The sequence below is a fragment of the Alternaria arbusti genome (genome assembly GCF_024043155.1).
Source record: "Alternaria arbusti strain BMP 1465 chromosome Unknown scaffold_10, whole genome shotgun sequence".
NCBI lineage: Eukaryota > Fungi > Ascomycota > Dothideomycetes > Pleosporales > Pleosporaceae > Alternaria > Alternaria arbusti.
The window spans coordinates 522,668-538,339 of record NW_026249950.1 but is presented as its reverse complement, the minus strand read 5'-3'; the positions used below and the strand labels follow the sequence as shown (position 1 = coordinate 538,339).

Here is a 15,672-nt window from a genome sequence, read left to right as displayed (position 1 = left end):
AAACATTGAGGCAGGGACTGGAGAGGAAGACCAGGACGACATGCGGGGACGGCATTGATTTGGGGGTCGGGCGTTTGTGTGGGTGAAGAAGGGTGTCGGACAAAGGGCGTTCAGCCACGAACCCAACCATCGGAACACTGCCTCAGCAACCTCGTAAAGAACCCGTCTTGTCGGAACAGCCACGCTTCACCCCAGTATTGCGCAATCTCGGATCCCGATGTCCTGTGACGTCTGCTCTTTCACTCATGTGGATGAACAATGGATGTGGATATGGAGTGCGGCAGTGGCCGATATAACAGTCGTATGCTCCTTGGCAGCTGGGCTTCGTTATCTTGACAGCTCAGACGTCGCTATACACCATCCTGCCAGATCTCCACAGTTCTTCACCGTCGTTCACCGCCTCGTCCCGTCCTCGCTATGGCCTCAATTCGACTAGCGACCAGGACCCTTACCTAAATGGGTCTGACCCACTACTCAGGGCATAACTTTTCGTTCTGATCAATCGCTAACATGTCTTTCTTATAGGTTGTCTACTACTAGCTGTGCCTACTTCTTCAGCGCCGAAAAGGACTTGCACTGTTCGTACTCACCATCGTCATCGCCATCTCTCGACCCAAGGCTCACACATCAGCCTAGATCTCAGTCGCCAGTACCCTCGACGATATACCTCTAGCCCGGCGGACTCGTTAGCTCGTGCTCTGCCCTACGACATCCCTTTTTACTAAGGGATATACGAGACCGCGTCAATCAGTCTTCTGGATGAAATCTGCGCCTTCTTCGACCTTTTCCGCTCGTGTTTTTGTACACTCCATTCGCTCACTACAATAATTGTATTAATTCTGCAAAGGTATGGATATCCATTGGGTTCTGGACGATGAACTTCCGCTAACGAAATGTGTCCAGCTCTGTACCAACACATTCGACCCTCAGCACTAGAGGATCACCGACTACAGACCTTCTTTTACATACCAGCTAATCACACTCTTTGTACCGTTGCCTTTCAGGCTGCCACTCTCTAATCCGGCTCATCATTCGAAGCTGTCCACTCACTAAACCCCTTACACCCGACCACGTCTATCCCGGAGACCTGACGATACTACCCGATACATACCGAACACATCAACATGGCGTACCACCAACAACAACAATCCCGCTACGGCCAGTGCGACTCCTACTTTGTAGAGTCACACGACGATGGCATCTATGCCATGCGAGCTGAGGCAAGAGAACGCCACCGAGCTGTATCCAAGATGCAACAACGAGCCATTGCCGAAGAGCTATCAAGGATGACCGCTGATGAATACCAAGAAGACATCATGCAACACATGATCCATATGGAAGGACAAACCCTACCAGACGTCAACTCCATTGACATCCAGACCGAGATCCAGTGGTTCATGCGCCCCTACCTCCTCGACTTCTTGGTTGAAGCCCACGCTGCCTTCCAGCTGTTGCCCGAGACCCTCTTCCTGGCGGTCAACCTCCTCGACCGCTACTGCTCCCGCCGCGTTGTCTACAAGCGTCACTACCAGCTCGTTGGCTGCGCAGCCCTCCTCATTGCCGCCAAGTACGGTGACAAGAAGGACCGCGTACCCACCGTACGGGAGTTGAAGTCGATGTGCTGCTCTCTCTACGATGACGAGATGTTCACTCAGATGGAATGGCACGTTCTGCAAACCCTGAACTGGATGATCGGCCACACCACAGTCGACGCATTCCTCCAGATCGCTCTCTCAGAAGCCCCATACGATGCCGAAGTTGAGCACATGGCTCTCTACATCGCCGAGATTGCCCTCTTCCACAAGGAGTTCGTCTCCACCCGGCCATCCGTCCTCGCCCGATCCGCCCTTGCCCTTGCGAGATGCGTCCTGTCCCGACCCCAAGCACGCAACACCGACTGGTCTGGTGCTTACGACCCTCAAACAGTCATCGGTCTGTCCAACCACCTGTATCAGCCATCCCCGGTACTTTCCCGCAAGTATGCATCCATGCATCTGTCCACTGTGTCCGCCACCGTCGAGGAATTCCTGCAAAGACAAGCGCAGATCGCGCGCCGCCAGGCTGCCCCTCCTACGCCACCCCCGACCGTCACCATCGAGGAGCCCAAGCCCGTGCCCAATGTCAACGCTTACCCGCAGACGCCCAACAAGAACCCATACAGCTCTGTCATGCAGAACGGATGCCCCACCCCACCGATTACGCCAGAGGGTGAGCACTTCACGTATGGTCATGTTGTCAAGTCACAGCCTCAATCCATGTATCCCACGACACCCACTCCGGAGCATCAGTCCAACATGCAACATCAGGGTCAATACTTCCACAACCAATACCTCCATGTTTAAAAGATCACCGCGCCAGGCAGTGGCCATTCTTACCGCTGTCGAAAAACTCAACTGCCATGGACTGTCATGATCACATCCATCGCGCTCCGTTGTACCAAAAATACTCGTATGAGCGTCATAGCAGGTCATTTCTTCCAGCATTTACAAGCGTCTTGTTACTGTTATATTGCGATATCAAAGACGTCACTTTTCTGTTTCGAGCATTTCTTTTGTTAGGTCCGACCAAAATTTACCGGTCGTCTGCTGCCATGCGCACGGCATTAGCCTGCGGTGGCTAGTGGAGCCCAGATCAGGTCGAGCACCCTTTCTTCTTGGATATAAAGTCCATCTAATACGGGTTGTTTGATCTGTTCTGCAGCATGTGGGGAGGATAAGCGGCTACAGGCTGAAATTGGAAATACACAAGCCAGCACAACCAGGCTCACTCGCAACTGTTGTTTGCTTACGCGAGCCGAGATACCCTTCCTTTCTCAATCCAAAACTTTTTTCGGACACCTCATTTGTTCACGGTTGTCTACTTTCCTTTTGCATATGCGGTGGAACGGTGAAAAAGTGTTGAAGTGATGTGGGCGTGTTGTTGCAAGCTCATCAGAATGTTACTGGACAGCCGGGCTGGAAGAGCTACGAAGAGCATCAATAGTATAGAAACGGTCGCCCAAAATTGAGGAATTGGTCTTCCATGCTCGCTTTCGCCCTGGTATCCCGTTGTTTCTGTGTTTCATCATGCGATATTCTTGGTGATATATGCTGGGCGAGTGGATGCTACACAGTCCACGCCGCAGGGTACACGCATGTTTCACAGCAAGCAATGCCATCTCAATTGCTTAAGATTGCCTTGCTCTGCTCATCGAAGCACGCAGACCCTCCTTTACTCAACTGCAAACGCTGGCGAGTATGCCTCTAGTAAGTATTACACGGCGCCTGTAGGGGCCTATCAGCGCTTCCACCTACTAACCGCCCCAGATCTCTATTACTACCGCAAACTCGTCTAAAGCAGGCTACAAACTGCTCTCACCCTATACCGACGATGATACTACATTCGCACACAACACGCTCTGTCCGCGTTATGCCGAGTCTGACCCCACGTCTGCGCCGCCGTCCCCTGCGTCCGTCGAGTCCTTCGAAATATTGGATAGCATACCTTGGCGGAGAGGCTACATATCCCTGGACAACCATGGAAGGCAAAGCGGCAATACACTACGGAGTCGATGGATGAGGAACAAAGTTCGCGCTATGGTGCTACTTTTCCTCCTCACTTTGCTTGTAGCTGGTTGCGCGCTAGGTGGATACATGACAATTAAGCATGGGAAAAGCAAATCCAGCACAGACGCTGCATGATCATGCATACAGAAAGACGGCACATGGGAAAATCCTCCCTCAGACTCGAAAACAGGAAATCGACGATTATCTCCCAGCCTCGCCATTTCGGCATGCGCATTGTCAGGAAATCAGTGGATGTGGCGTTGTCCGGAGTACCCGACAGCAAATCCCGTGCAAGGAAGGCCCCTTGACACAGCCAGCCACGTCTCCGCAGGAAGAGGCAAATAACAGTCTTTGGGCGACAAAGGAAGGTGCGCTGTATGTCAGACGGGTCGTTGAACGACAAGGGATCAACGCGGTACGCTTAGTGTTGAGGCGGATCAGCTCACCGGGACGCGATTTGGTGTGTTGCAGATTGCGATGCGTTGGCGGCATGTAGTGGCTGGGGTAGCCCTACAGGTTCACGGGATAAAGTCCGGCAATGCATTTAGAAACAGAGTCACGCGGCTACGAGCATACAGAGCATAGGTTTGAGGAATGTGAAGAATATGAGTTCGGTCTAAGATGCGATGGGATGCGTTTGGTGATGTCGTGTTGTGGACGGCCTTCTGAGGTTCACTATCGCTGCTCACGTGAAGCCTATCTTATCGCAACATCGCGATACCGCACGTTAGAAGCCACACCAATAGCACACCATAATCTCACACTTGGCCAAATGTTCCGCGATGATACACAATGACTTTGACTGAGCCTTAAGACGATGTCTAACTTTGACAGCAGCGCGCCACTACTTACAAGCGTCGCGACACCGTCCTCACCGTCATCGCGCAGTCCGTCTCCAATGCCTTCTCCCTCTCGCAAGCGTGCAATATGGCCCTTGGTACTTCTTCTCCTCTTGGTCCAGCTATCCTCTGTTCTATACACGTTACCACTCAATCGAGTGATAGAGTTGCGATTATGTCAAGAACATTATCAAAAGTATGATGTATCTGTCATTCAACCTGATGGCTCGATACCGGAGCTGTTATGTAAAATCAAGGATGTTCAGAGGAAGCTGGCGTGGCTGCAAGGTAGTATGGAGACGATGAGCGTTGTATTTGGTATGTGGTGGATGAGTTTGGTATCGAGAGAGATGCCGTTTGTGCTAATACTGTGTACATCAGACTTCGTTGTGACTATACCGTTCAGCTATGTCGCGGAGAAGTGGGGTGTCAGGACTGTATTGTGGTGCAATATTGTCCCACGGATTGTGATGAGTGTATGGGCTATTGTTGTTGGTATGTATCGTCTCAATATGAACTATCTTCATCGCGATGCTTCCTCACAGTAAATTGGTTTGTAATACCACTATGTTCACTCACTAAACTAGACCAGGACACCTTCCACATCTTCTACCAACCGAATCTATCCTTGCAGGCCCGATCTTCAATATTCTAGGAGGCGAGTGTGTCTTTCAGTCAACAATTTTCACGCTTACTTCGGCTTTGACAAGCGAGTATGTTCAGCGGTGAGTAAACATCCGTCCGTATAGAAGAACACGCTAAGTATCCACAGCGCATCCTACTTCTCTTACATCAGCTCGACATCATACATCGTTTCCTTCATGGGCCCAACCCTAGCGGCATTCACCATGAGCAAGAACCTCTGGCTGCCCTTCTGGCTCAACATCGCCCTCCTGCTCTGCGCAATAACAACAATCATCTTACTTCCCAACACCACGAGCCCTCGACACACTACCAGAAACCCTACGTCCGGACCCGTGGAGGAAATAGAGGAAGCCGGGCCCTTACTCGGCAACACAGATACCAGCCCAACCCGCTACAGCACCGCTTTCAACCCTCCACCCACCACCTACCAAACCATCATTCAGACCCTCTATCGACTACGCGATCTAGTGCTCGGGAGATATAATTTCCAAGTCCTCTTGGTGACTTTCTTCTTCACCGCACTAGCAAGTTCCGATACAAAGCTGCTCGTTCAATACATTTCCAAACGCTACAATTGGACCTTCGCACAAGCGGGATACCTCCTCTCAGCCAAAGCACTCGTGAACCTCACGTTGCTGGTCGTAGTCGTTCCCCGACTTATCCGCACGTCGATTTCAGCAAAAGCTGTGAGAGGCGATGATGTTAGGTTGAACGTGATGGGCGCGAGGGTAAGTATTGCAGTGTCGGTGCTGGGTGTGCTTTTTGTAGCTGTGGCGAGTCGGTTCTGGATGTTGCTTACTGGTACGTTATCTATTGCGTTCCCGTGATTCGTGGATTATGTGAGCTGATGTGTCCAGGACTTATAATATACGCCCTGGGTTCTGCTCTGCCTGTGTTCACCATGTCGCTGGTCAAGTCGTCGCTTGTCGCACTGGAACATTCTGATGCGCAGGATTTTAGTATTGTTATGCTGACCAAGACACTGGGGTCTTTGGTTGGCGCGCCGTTGATGACTGTGCTGTGGGTTAGGGCTATTGAATGGGGAGGTGCGGGATTGGGTTTTCCGTATGTGGTATCTTGTGTGAGTGAACATCCATCTTTGTTAGGAGGTATACTGACTGCGTCTAGGGGCTGTACATTTGTGCATTCACTTTCTTCACCCGATTGCGTACTTAGTTGTTCAAAGACTACCGTGGATTGTAAAATGTACATTGGAAGAAAACATATCTACAAACATGGTCGTCTAAGTGGTTGTATACTTCGCCCCGTTGTCCATCCAACTACTCATCTCATACCGACCGGACATGCCCTCGCTCTCTCCACTACCCCTCCCCGGATCCATAACCCTGTCCCTCAGAGAATCTCTCACGGACTCATGACTCACAAGCCTGCCTTCACTCCCGGCTGAATCCCTCTCCCTCCTCGCCATAACTCTCGCCCCGGCGCCATCCATATCATTGCCAAAATCCCTCTCCATGACCATCTCCTCTTTGTCAAGCATCGCTGTTACACCCCTTCCGTTCCCATGGACAATGATACGGGTCTTGTTCAGAGAGTGTTTGACTGGCTGTTTTGCGTTGAAGATGTCGCTGATTTCCTCGAGGGTACGGCGACGTGTTTCGACGAAGAAGAAGTAGATAACGATGAATTCGAATATGTCCCAGAAGATGAATAGAAAGTAGTACTGCGAGGAAAAGTTAGCAGGGTTTATGTGCTGACGAGATGATCACACATACCTTCCATCCTGCGCCTGAAAACGCAATTCCAGTAACAAAGGTATTGTAGAAGTTTGCAATGTTCACCCAGAAGTTGTAAAACGCCATCCCTTTGGCTCTAGATTCATATCGTAGACACTCGACCGGATACAGCTGTTGCAACGGCGTGTAACCCGTCGAATAGACGAACCCGAAGATGAAGAAGAACGCGATCACTGCTCTTGCCTGTCCAATCCTCTCGATTTCCGGTGTGTGATTTGCATCGTAGATTGGCTTTCCATCTGGTCCCCTTTTGAGATTGGTGGCAACTAGGGCGCAGACAATGGTGAGGATGCCAACTAGTAGGCCGGTGGATACGAGGAGTTGGGGTCGGCGGCCCCAAGAGTCAGTGTAGACGGCTCCAAACACTGCGCCGGCAAATGAAACAACGTTCTGCATGCCATTGTAGAGCAGGCGTGTGCGATTGTTGGCTATGCCAGCGCCCTGAAGTATAGTTGGGTAGTACTGCAGAGGTAGAGGTACGAAGTCAGTCTGTGTCTCACATGCACTTCGTACAGTCAGAACTTACGTAGGATACAGGGCCATTCCCTGACCACTGTCCAAAAAAGGCCATGCATACTACTAACATAGTTCTGTATCGAGCTTCTCGTGAGTTGAAGAGTTCTCGGTAATCCCACCATCTCTTATCTGATCCAGTAACGCTGATATCTTCGACCATCTCTTTATACTCCAGCTTGACGATAGGCGAATCGCGGTTACCCTCGCCATGAAAGCGTGCCATGGTATCCAGGGCTTCCTCATGTCGGTCGTTTGCGATGAGCCATCTGGGCGTTTCCGGCAGGAACGGCGAGCTCACAAACACAATACCAGCGAATATCATCTGAAGCCATATTGGAAAACGCCAGGACTGCGATCCGTCGATTTTGCTAGTCCCATACGGAACAAACGTACCTGGGATACCGCCAACGTACCAGAACGTATTGAAGATTCCCGTGCAAATGCCGCGGTAGGATGGGTGTGCCATCTCAGACACATAAGCGGGACCAGCGGTCGAAGTGATAGCAACGCCAAAACCGAGGACGAAGCGACCGCCCATGAAACCTCCTAGGTTGTGGCATGTTGCTTGGATGCAGGCGCCGATTATGATGATCGAGGTACCGATACACATCCCCCATTTTCTTCCCCTAAAGTCTGTTGCAGGTCCAGCAACGAAGGATCCGACTAGATTCCCGATGGTGTAAATGGCATAGACGATTCCGGTAGTAGGAGTTCCTTCGGTCTCGTTGAAGTTAAAATAGGAACGGTACTGAGGGTAACTGTTGATAGCCCCCATGAGCGATCCATCGTATCCATTGATACAAGAGTTGAGTGTGGCGATCAAGAGGCAGAGATACAGCTGTTACACCGTTAACACCATCCTTGTAGAACGCTTCCGCTATCCATACCTTGAACATAGCCTTCGTCCATGGCCGAACGTTAGCCTTGGCCGTTGCATCGGCAAAAGCAACATTCTGCACCTGGCGAATCTGCGTCGAGCTGCTACGCTCCGTATGCGAAGTGTGTACATCCCTCTTGTGGCGGTAATCCATGTCGACAAAGTCCCGCCACGGGAAAAACAATACTGTTGTCGAAATGAATTGAACAATGAAGTCTTCCTCAAGCCCAAGGTAACGAACAGCATGGCCCACGCATCAGCATTCGACAGCCAGAAACACCGCGGAGCTGCGAGCGCGGACGCAAGGCACACTAATATATTCCGTCCCCATCCACGCGACCAAGAAATCCAGATTCGCCTCGCCAGTAAGAACAGCGTGGGCTATACATCCCCGTCCTTAAAGCGCAGCCTCGCATGCATGTGGCACAGTGCAGGGGGGTCCCGCATGATGACCGGGTATTTGCAGACCTGCGGATTCGCTTAAGTCTGGGGAGACAGCAATGATTGGAGTCTGGCTTGAAGGGTAAGATGAGATGGCTTGAGGTTGTGGGTGGCCATTTCACATGCTGCTCAAGGACATGTAGCTTATGCGACAGCTTTCTGACTGTGTATCAGCTGGGTGTTGGTGGAGGCGCATCCCGCATGTTGGTGGAAAAGCCCTTGTACCGAATGGAAGTATTCCGTTTCAGAGAGTGAGACCTCGCGGAAGCGATGGAAGAATCGAGGAAGCCACCGAGGCCGCCCATTCGTACCATGCCGCAATCCCTTCGCTTCGCGATTGCCTGGCGTTCTGACACAGGGCAGATGCAGGCGTCATCGCACGCCCTTGTGAGACCTGGGCTGAGCTGCAGTATCGGCGGCGAGAGCGACGTTTGGCAGTCTGCGGTACATGTTTGATGCTATTGTTCAAGCATTGTTGCTAATGTTGATGTTTGCGAAAGATGAAGTCTAGAAGACAGGCCAGCCGCCTTCCACCCGCAAACCGAGCTAGCGGACCGAACAATCCGGGGAACGCAGGGGAGGTGCGACCCGCTCCTCAAAACACTTGAGCCGCCTTCAGCTCTTCTTCGCGACAATTGCACCGAGAAATTGTTCACTCTCACGAGGACGGCATTTGCAGCTAGCAGTGGTCAATTAGCAAGCTACCTTTCATCTGCAGCCTTGTCACTGAATGCCAGCCCCGCTCGCCACTACTCGGCCTCTTAATATACACATATTGAGCTCCACCTCCACTACCGACATAGCATGCCAGCGGTTCCTGAAAGACCAGGGATCTTCGTGTCGTGTGATCCGCCATACCTTCTTCAGGGTTCTGGAAGCCAATACATGTCTCTGTCATTACATCACCACTTGCGCACGCTGGAGTCATTAATATCAAAGATAAACCCTCTGGCTATTATACATGCATCCTAGTCTAAAAGGCGACGGGGAAAGGTGGCTCTACAAGCCTCCCTATAACCTATGATGAATGCAAAAGCTACCTCCTCCACTGCGACGTCCAACTGCCAATAGGCTGATAGTACAGAAACACACTGCTCACGCTCAAGTCCGACGACGTCGTTTACTCGTCGTCGTCCGGGTTCGTGTCGGACTCGTAGATAAACTCACCCGGAGCGGAAGCCTCGGCCTCGCCCTCATCCACCATGTTATCACTGACCGGCGCTGCAGCAGTTGTTACTGATATGCCTTCTGGTCCTTGATCTCCTGAAGAGCCCGACGCGCCAGGGGCAGGGGCAGGCACGGCCTTCTTTACCTTGAGCTCTAGGAGCGTCTTTGGTTCTGAAGGCTTGGTGTCTGTGAGAAGGATGACACCGAGTGTTGGCTGGTGATGGGTTAGCTTAAGGATCTTCGACGTGGTGAGCAAATGACTAACCTTCTTCACTGGTACATATCGTTCGCTTGGGAAGCTGATGTACTTCACTTGGGGCGGCAGTACACGCGACATGTTCTCCAGCTCGTAGCCAACCTTCTCCTTCTCAACCTTCTTCTTTGAAGCCTCCACATTTTGGGCACCGTCAGCCTTCTCGCCATCTTCCTTCTTAGGGTCCTCGTCTACGTCCATCTTATCGTCGTCCGCAGGCTTGGGTGTGGTAGGAGTGTGGTCCACATCCATGCTTTCCCTCCGCTTTTGGCGCTCCTTTACCATCCGTCGTCGCTTATCTTGAGCGGTGGTGGATAGGACTGCGGTCTTGATCTTCTCGGGCGCCTCTTCTGCCTTGACCTCTGCGTCTGGCGGGTAATCGAACATGCTTGGCCTAGTGTTGCTGTGGAACTTGAACGACGGGATTTCCAACTCCTGGTCTAGACCAATGACGGCGGTAGACGTGAAGCTCAACGAGAGGAAGTGAGTCAGAGGGAACCAGTACCAGTACTGGGTGAAGACGGCCATACCGACAATGGCCGCCATGTTCAGGTTGCCGGTCGGCGTCTGCAGACCGATTGTGCAATTCCTACCTCCGGCATCAATGATACCCAGGGCAAGAGCAGCACCGAACTTGGCCATAGCATCCTCGTGGCGGTCGCTCACCACCTTCGCGAGCTGCTTACGGATGGATGCTACCTTGGGGTTCATTGCCTCGTTTTGCTGTACCATGATCATGGACAGCGCAATCAAAGCACCTTGTCGGACGAAGTCGGTGGAGTCCTTCATCATTGGCTCCAACAGATCTACGGCCTCTGGGAGACCAGTTCCCGCGCAAGCAATACCCAGAGCCATGGTGGCTCCGTATCGCACGTGCGGGTTGTATGACTCGGCGAGAAGCTCAACCATGCGGGGAACACTGCCTGGCTTCCTGAAGAGGATGAAACCCAAGCTCATGACTGCTACTCTTCGTACATCATCGCTGACGTCACTGACGGCAACGTGGAGTAACCTTCTGACGGCCTTGTTGCTGCCTGTGCCACAGTACGCAAGAGCGATAGTCATGATACCTCCGTATCGCAGGGTTGGGTCTGGGTCGTCGAGGAGCCCATTGATGAGCTCGTCGGCAGCCTCTTGTCGGCCGTACATGATGAGTGCCATGCCCATGGCTAGACCGCGAACAATCTTCTCGTGCTGTGTGTCGTGCGCGTACTGGATCATGTCTTCGAGTGCCTTGATGTTGCCAGTGCCGAGCATGACAAGACCCATGGAGAGACCGACGGCCTCACCGTTGATGGCAGAGTCTGTGTACAGAACGTTCTTGAAGGCCTCGAAGATCTCCTCGGAGCCAGTGGCCATGCCAGCAACGCCAAGACCGAGCGCACCACCATGCTGAATGACCTCTTCAGATGCGTTCTGGAACTGCTTCAGGAGCAGATCAAGAACGTTGGATCCGTGGTTCGCGTAGATCAGACCAAGTGCGTATAGTGATCCACCCTGCTCGTAATGAGAGCCCGATGAGACACTGTCCTTGGGCAGGTAAGGCTCAAGAAGCTTCTGCCCTTGTGTGATGTTGCCGCGGTGGATGACACCCAGAGCAGCGGTCGCGGAGAACTTGGACCAGTTGACTGCCTTTCCCAGCCATTCCAGGTTCTCGCGGAAGAATGTGTCATTGGTAGTGCCAGCATTCATGAAGGCGTTGGCGAAGGTAACACTGGAGTGGAAGATGGAGTTCCTAGCCTCTAAGCTGTCGCGGACCTTGTTGAGCACAGCCTTGTCTGTGCGGTTGTTTCTGTACAGGAACTCGAGGTTCAGCTCGATGCTCTTGGTTCCGCGGAGAATGTAGCGGACATTGTTATACACCTTGATCTGATCTTCACTCGCCTGGTCACCCTTTGAGTTGCTAGTATCCACATCTGCGAGCAGAGAGTCCGACTCGCCTGCATCCGAGGGCTTCTGCGCGTCTTCCTTCTCAGCTTCCGGCAGCTCTTCCATGATCTTTGTGAGGAACTCTTGTGTGCCATTCTCGTAGAGGTCGAAGGAGATCTGGTATGCAACTGCGCGAGACTTGTCGTCTCCTCGCTCAATCAGCTGCCGGATGAGCTTCGAAGCCAGCGAGTGCTGGTTGAGGTATACGACACACTTGGCGATGGAGAAGTAATCGGGGTTCGGGATCTGGTCGTCATTGAGGAGATCCAGAATCAGGCGGAGGATCTCGTTCCTCAGTCCTCGCTCTTGTACCACGTTCATGCAGATGTCGAGAACGTATTCCATCAAGTCCTCGCTCTGTGCGGAGGGCTGCGCAGGCTTCTTGCCCTGCTTCTTTCCGTCCTGGCTTGCGCGGACAATCGACTCGCGCAGAACATCGAGATTCCGCGCCTCGATGGCGATTCCAACGACCTGCTTGTAGTTGCCGCTCTCGTAGCAGCTCTCGAATATCCGCCGTACAGTGCTGTGGAGGTTCTTCTGCACGTTTCGCTGCAATACCATCGGGGTGGGGTGGGCCCCTGGTACACCGGCATTGCCTCCTCCGGGGAGTGTAGGGTCGAATGTCGACGAGTCTTCCCTGGAGAGAAGCGACTTGGAGGGTAACGCGGACTGGGAGAAGGGCGTTATCGGCGAAGCAAGACTGGCTGCAGTGCTGGCACCTCCTGCCGCGTTTCCGGAGAAGGATGTGCTCAGTTGAGGAGGGGCCTGGCTCGCCTTGCTGACCGGTGTCGGGGGGTTGTGCATGACGGACAGCGCGATGTACGTGTCTAAGCATTTGGCTGGAAAAAGCAAGTTAGCAAACTGTGCTCGAAGTCTGATGAACCCGCTGTTTCAGCTCGTGATGAAGGTAAACATGAGCTGAAAGTGAAACTCGGTTGTCCGCGGTGTCTTACCCAGTATTGTCTCCTCGAACTCGGCTGCCTTGTGGATGTCGAAGAGCTTGCCTGCGCCCAAGGCGAAGACCATGCTCTCATTGTACTCTTGCAGCTGGTAGTACACCTTGGCGGCTACCAGAGCGGCCAGCTCTCGCTCGGGGAACGAGTCGTCTTCGTAGAGCGCCTCACTATGACGCACCCATGTTAGCAGCTGTTTTGATGGCGATATGGCGATGAGCGCGCGTGATAGCTCAGCTGAGTTCCTTACATTTGACTGACAGACCCCGCGACCTCTGGCCACAGCAGGTCGATCTCCTCGTTCAGCCGCTGGAGGGCGAACGAGCGCAGGGCCGGGTCGGGTTCCGAGAGGAAGCCGACAACACCGGCGGCGGACGTGAGGCCAACCATTGTATTGTGTCTTGCGGGAGCAATGTATGGCTTCGTGTAGTGGGACGGCCGTCCGCGTTGGTGGTGAGAGAGGGAGCTGTTGTTGCGGAAGTGGGTAGAAGCGTGTGGAGCTGCGCTGTGGCGCCTGCGGCTTGCCTAAGGTCAAAGGATAATCTGAGGCGGTGCTGCGGCGGACTCTATGGTGACGGTCGCAGTGAAAGAGGGACGGGAAGATGGAGGGTGGGTGGTTGATGGGGGATGGCGTGGCGCCCTTGTGGTGTTCGGGGAATCGTGTACGTGATGGTCTAAACAGTAGCTCGTGAGTTTCGGAAGCGGCGACCCTGGTCCACTTTGAGCATGACATAATACGCTACCGGCGCATCACTCCTACGATAAGCTCCGGACTTCCACGTCACTTTGAGCATGCACTTGGATGACAGTCTGCATGGTACGAACAGGGATGAAACAACTCATCTGAATTGACAGGTACTCTGAAGTCTACATCAGCATAATACCATGAGTTTGTTAACATCCCAAGGCAATGCAGTCTCCTAGGTTTGTGTCGAGAGTGATACTCTATAAGAGGTAGGTGAAACTGGGTATCTTAATTCTGAAGACTAACTCCGTATAATGCTGCTGGTCCCATCTTCGTTGTGCCTCTGGATATGTAACGCCGCAAAGATCAGATAATAATAATACAAAGCACCTCATACAAGGCAGAACCTGAACAGGCCAGGCGCCTACATTAGGACAAAAATGAGCATAATTGGAAATCTAGCATCAATGTAGGCTCCACGGTGTTGGGGGTTTCCCCCTTTTCTAAGCGGCATGCGTGATTATGCGTGACGCAACCCGCAAATTGTTCATCATTCCGCTGATTATGTCCTCAAACTCGGTAGGCTGCTTGAGCCTCACCTTGTCTGCCTCAGCGATGAGAAGATCAGAATCCAACTCCAACTCCAGCTCATGATTCTTGCTAGTCCCTTGTGTGACCTGCGTGAGATCAATTTGGTATGCGCCCAGCCATGAATAGGACATGCGGTCTTTTTGTCGCTGCATACTCTCCAGCGTCTTTCCTGGCTCTAGCGCGGCCTTGAGGCTTTCAATCGGGCCCGGGAAGTCGATTTCGAGGTTGATACCGATGCGATAGTCCCACTCTGTCTTAGGAGAGCTGATCTCGAGGTTCCCTATCCGATGTTTTATCATGGCTCGCACGAAGTCGCCCGTGTTCTTGTCGCGAGTTACGCGGACCTTCTGCCGGGTACCGGATGCGCTGATGAGACGCTGAACTATAGGATTCAACGTGGAGAAGCCTTCCTGGTCGAGCTCGTAGAACATGTCCGTCTCGTAGGTATGTCGGTAATCGATCGGCGGGCGCGGAGCACCGGGTATCTTCGACTGCTGGACCTGAGCGTTGAGGGCGTGGTTCATGCGCTTGTGTTGAAGAGCAGTCATAGTGCTTTCGAACTTGACATCCAAGGCTTCAGACTTGATAACGCATTCTGTGTTCCAGACCCCGCGCAGTCGCTGGTCGGTCTGCTTTTCTAGGATCTGACCCCAGCGCGCTTCGACTTCCAGTTGCACCTTTGGATCTGCGATCGCGTTTCGTACCGCCTCGTTGTTAACGGCTGTGGCCCAGATGAATTCGCATACTTCGTGCGCGACGACGTCGTAGAGTTGCGCATCGTGGAACATTGGCCGCACGAAGCGAGAGAGTCCAGATGCAGTGGCTGCTGGAGGAGGAGGCGCGCCGGCATCGCTGTGCGCGTGTCCGTTTCGTTCGGCGTTCGGAGACGGTTGAGGTCGCGGCGGAGGAGGGTGAGATGGAAGCGCAGGTTGCGCGCGTGAGTGTGCCTGGGGGACTACAGCAGGCGGAGGGGGACGCGACTGTTGGCGTTGTTGCTCTTGCAGCTGCCTGAGCTCAGGTGGAAGCTGTTCGCCTTCGCGATACGCCCATATGGGCTTGGGGTCATGGCGCTTCCGTTTCAGCGACATCTGCTGCTGGCTGGGTTTAGGCGTCGGTATCTTTGCGGCGGGAGTGACAGGGGAGGATGCGGGAAGGGAATGGGGGTGGGAGAGTGAACGGCGCGGTAGCACCGATGCTTCCCCATCGTGATTTACTAGCGCAGATATGTCCATCGTGGGTTGTGGTAGGGTTGTGCGTCGGACTCACCATCGTGTACAGATGCCTAGTGTTGCTGGGCGCACGGACGATTCCACTCTGGGCTCCTTTGTTCCAACGTTGTGCCGCCTCAGGTACCTGGGTAGCTACTGCCTGTCTAGCATGCGACCATCACCTGGAACTTGTGCGAAGAGGTAATCATTAAAGAGTTTGCTTGATCCGCTAGTGTTTACACCAAATCTTGTGTCCCTATGCGCCA

The 15,672-nt window shown here is 53.0% G+C and overlaps 4 protein-coding genes across 4 annotated transcripts; 1 reads left to right on the top strand and 3 right to left on the bottom strand.

Annotated features, from left to right (window-relative positions):
- Nucleotides 1-1,124: 1,124 nt before the first annotated feature.
- Nucleotides 1,125-2,342, top strand: J4E86_007439 (uncharacterized protein; the record flags this gene model as incomplete). Its single annotated transcript, XM_051447959.1, has 1 exon — nucleotides 1,125-2,342. The coding sequence occupies one exon, from the start codon at nucleotides 1,125-1,127 to the stop codon at nucleotides 2,340-2,342; it is 1,218 nt and encodes a 405-aa protein (XP_051300897.1).
- A 3,930-nt stretch (nucleotides 2,343-6,272) lies between these two features.
- Nucleotides 6,273-8,333, bottom strand: J4E86_007438 (uncharacterized protein; the record flags this gene model as incomplete). Its single annotated transcript, XM_051447958.1, has 4 exons — nucleotides 6,273-6,713; nucleotides 6,766-7,248; nucleotides 7,313-8,140; nucleotides 8,190-8,333. 4 exons carry the CDS (start codon nucleotides 8,331-8,333, stop codon nucleotides 6,273-6,275), a joined length of 1,896 nt encoding a protein of 631 aa, XP_051300896.1.
- Nucleotides 8,334-9,740: 1,407 nt separating this feature from the next.
- J4E86_007437 (uncharacterized protein) lies at nucleotides 9,741-13,312 on the bottom strand (the record flags this gene model as incomplete). The annotated part of the gene is made up of 4 exons (XM_051447957.1): nucleotides 9,741-10,001; nucleotides 10,053-12,808; nucleotides 12,923-13,092; nucleotides 13,173-13,312. The coding sequence occupies 4 exons, from the start codon at nucleotides 13,310-13,312 to the stop codon at nucleotides 9,741-9,743; spliced, it is 3,327 nt and encodes a 1,108-aa protein (XP_051300895.1).
- A 798-nt stretch (nucleotides 13,313-14,110) lies between these two features.
- Nucleotides 14,111-15,430, bottom strand: J4E86_007436 (uncharacterized protein; the record flags this gene model as incomplete). The annotated part of the gene is made up of 1 exon (XM_051447956.1): nucleotides 14,111-15,430. The coding sequence occupies one exon, from the start codon at nucleotides 15,428-15,430 to the stop codon at nucleotides 14,111-14,113; it is 1,320 nt and encodes a 439-aa protein (XP_051300894.1).
- Nucleotides 15,431-15,672: the final 242 nt, after the last annotated feature.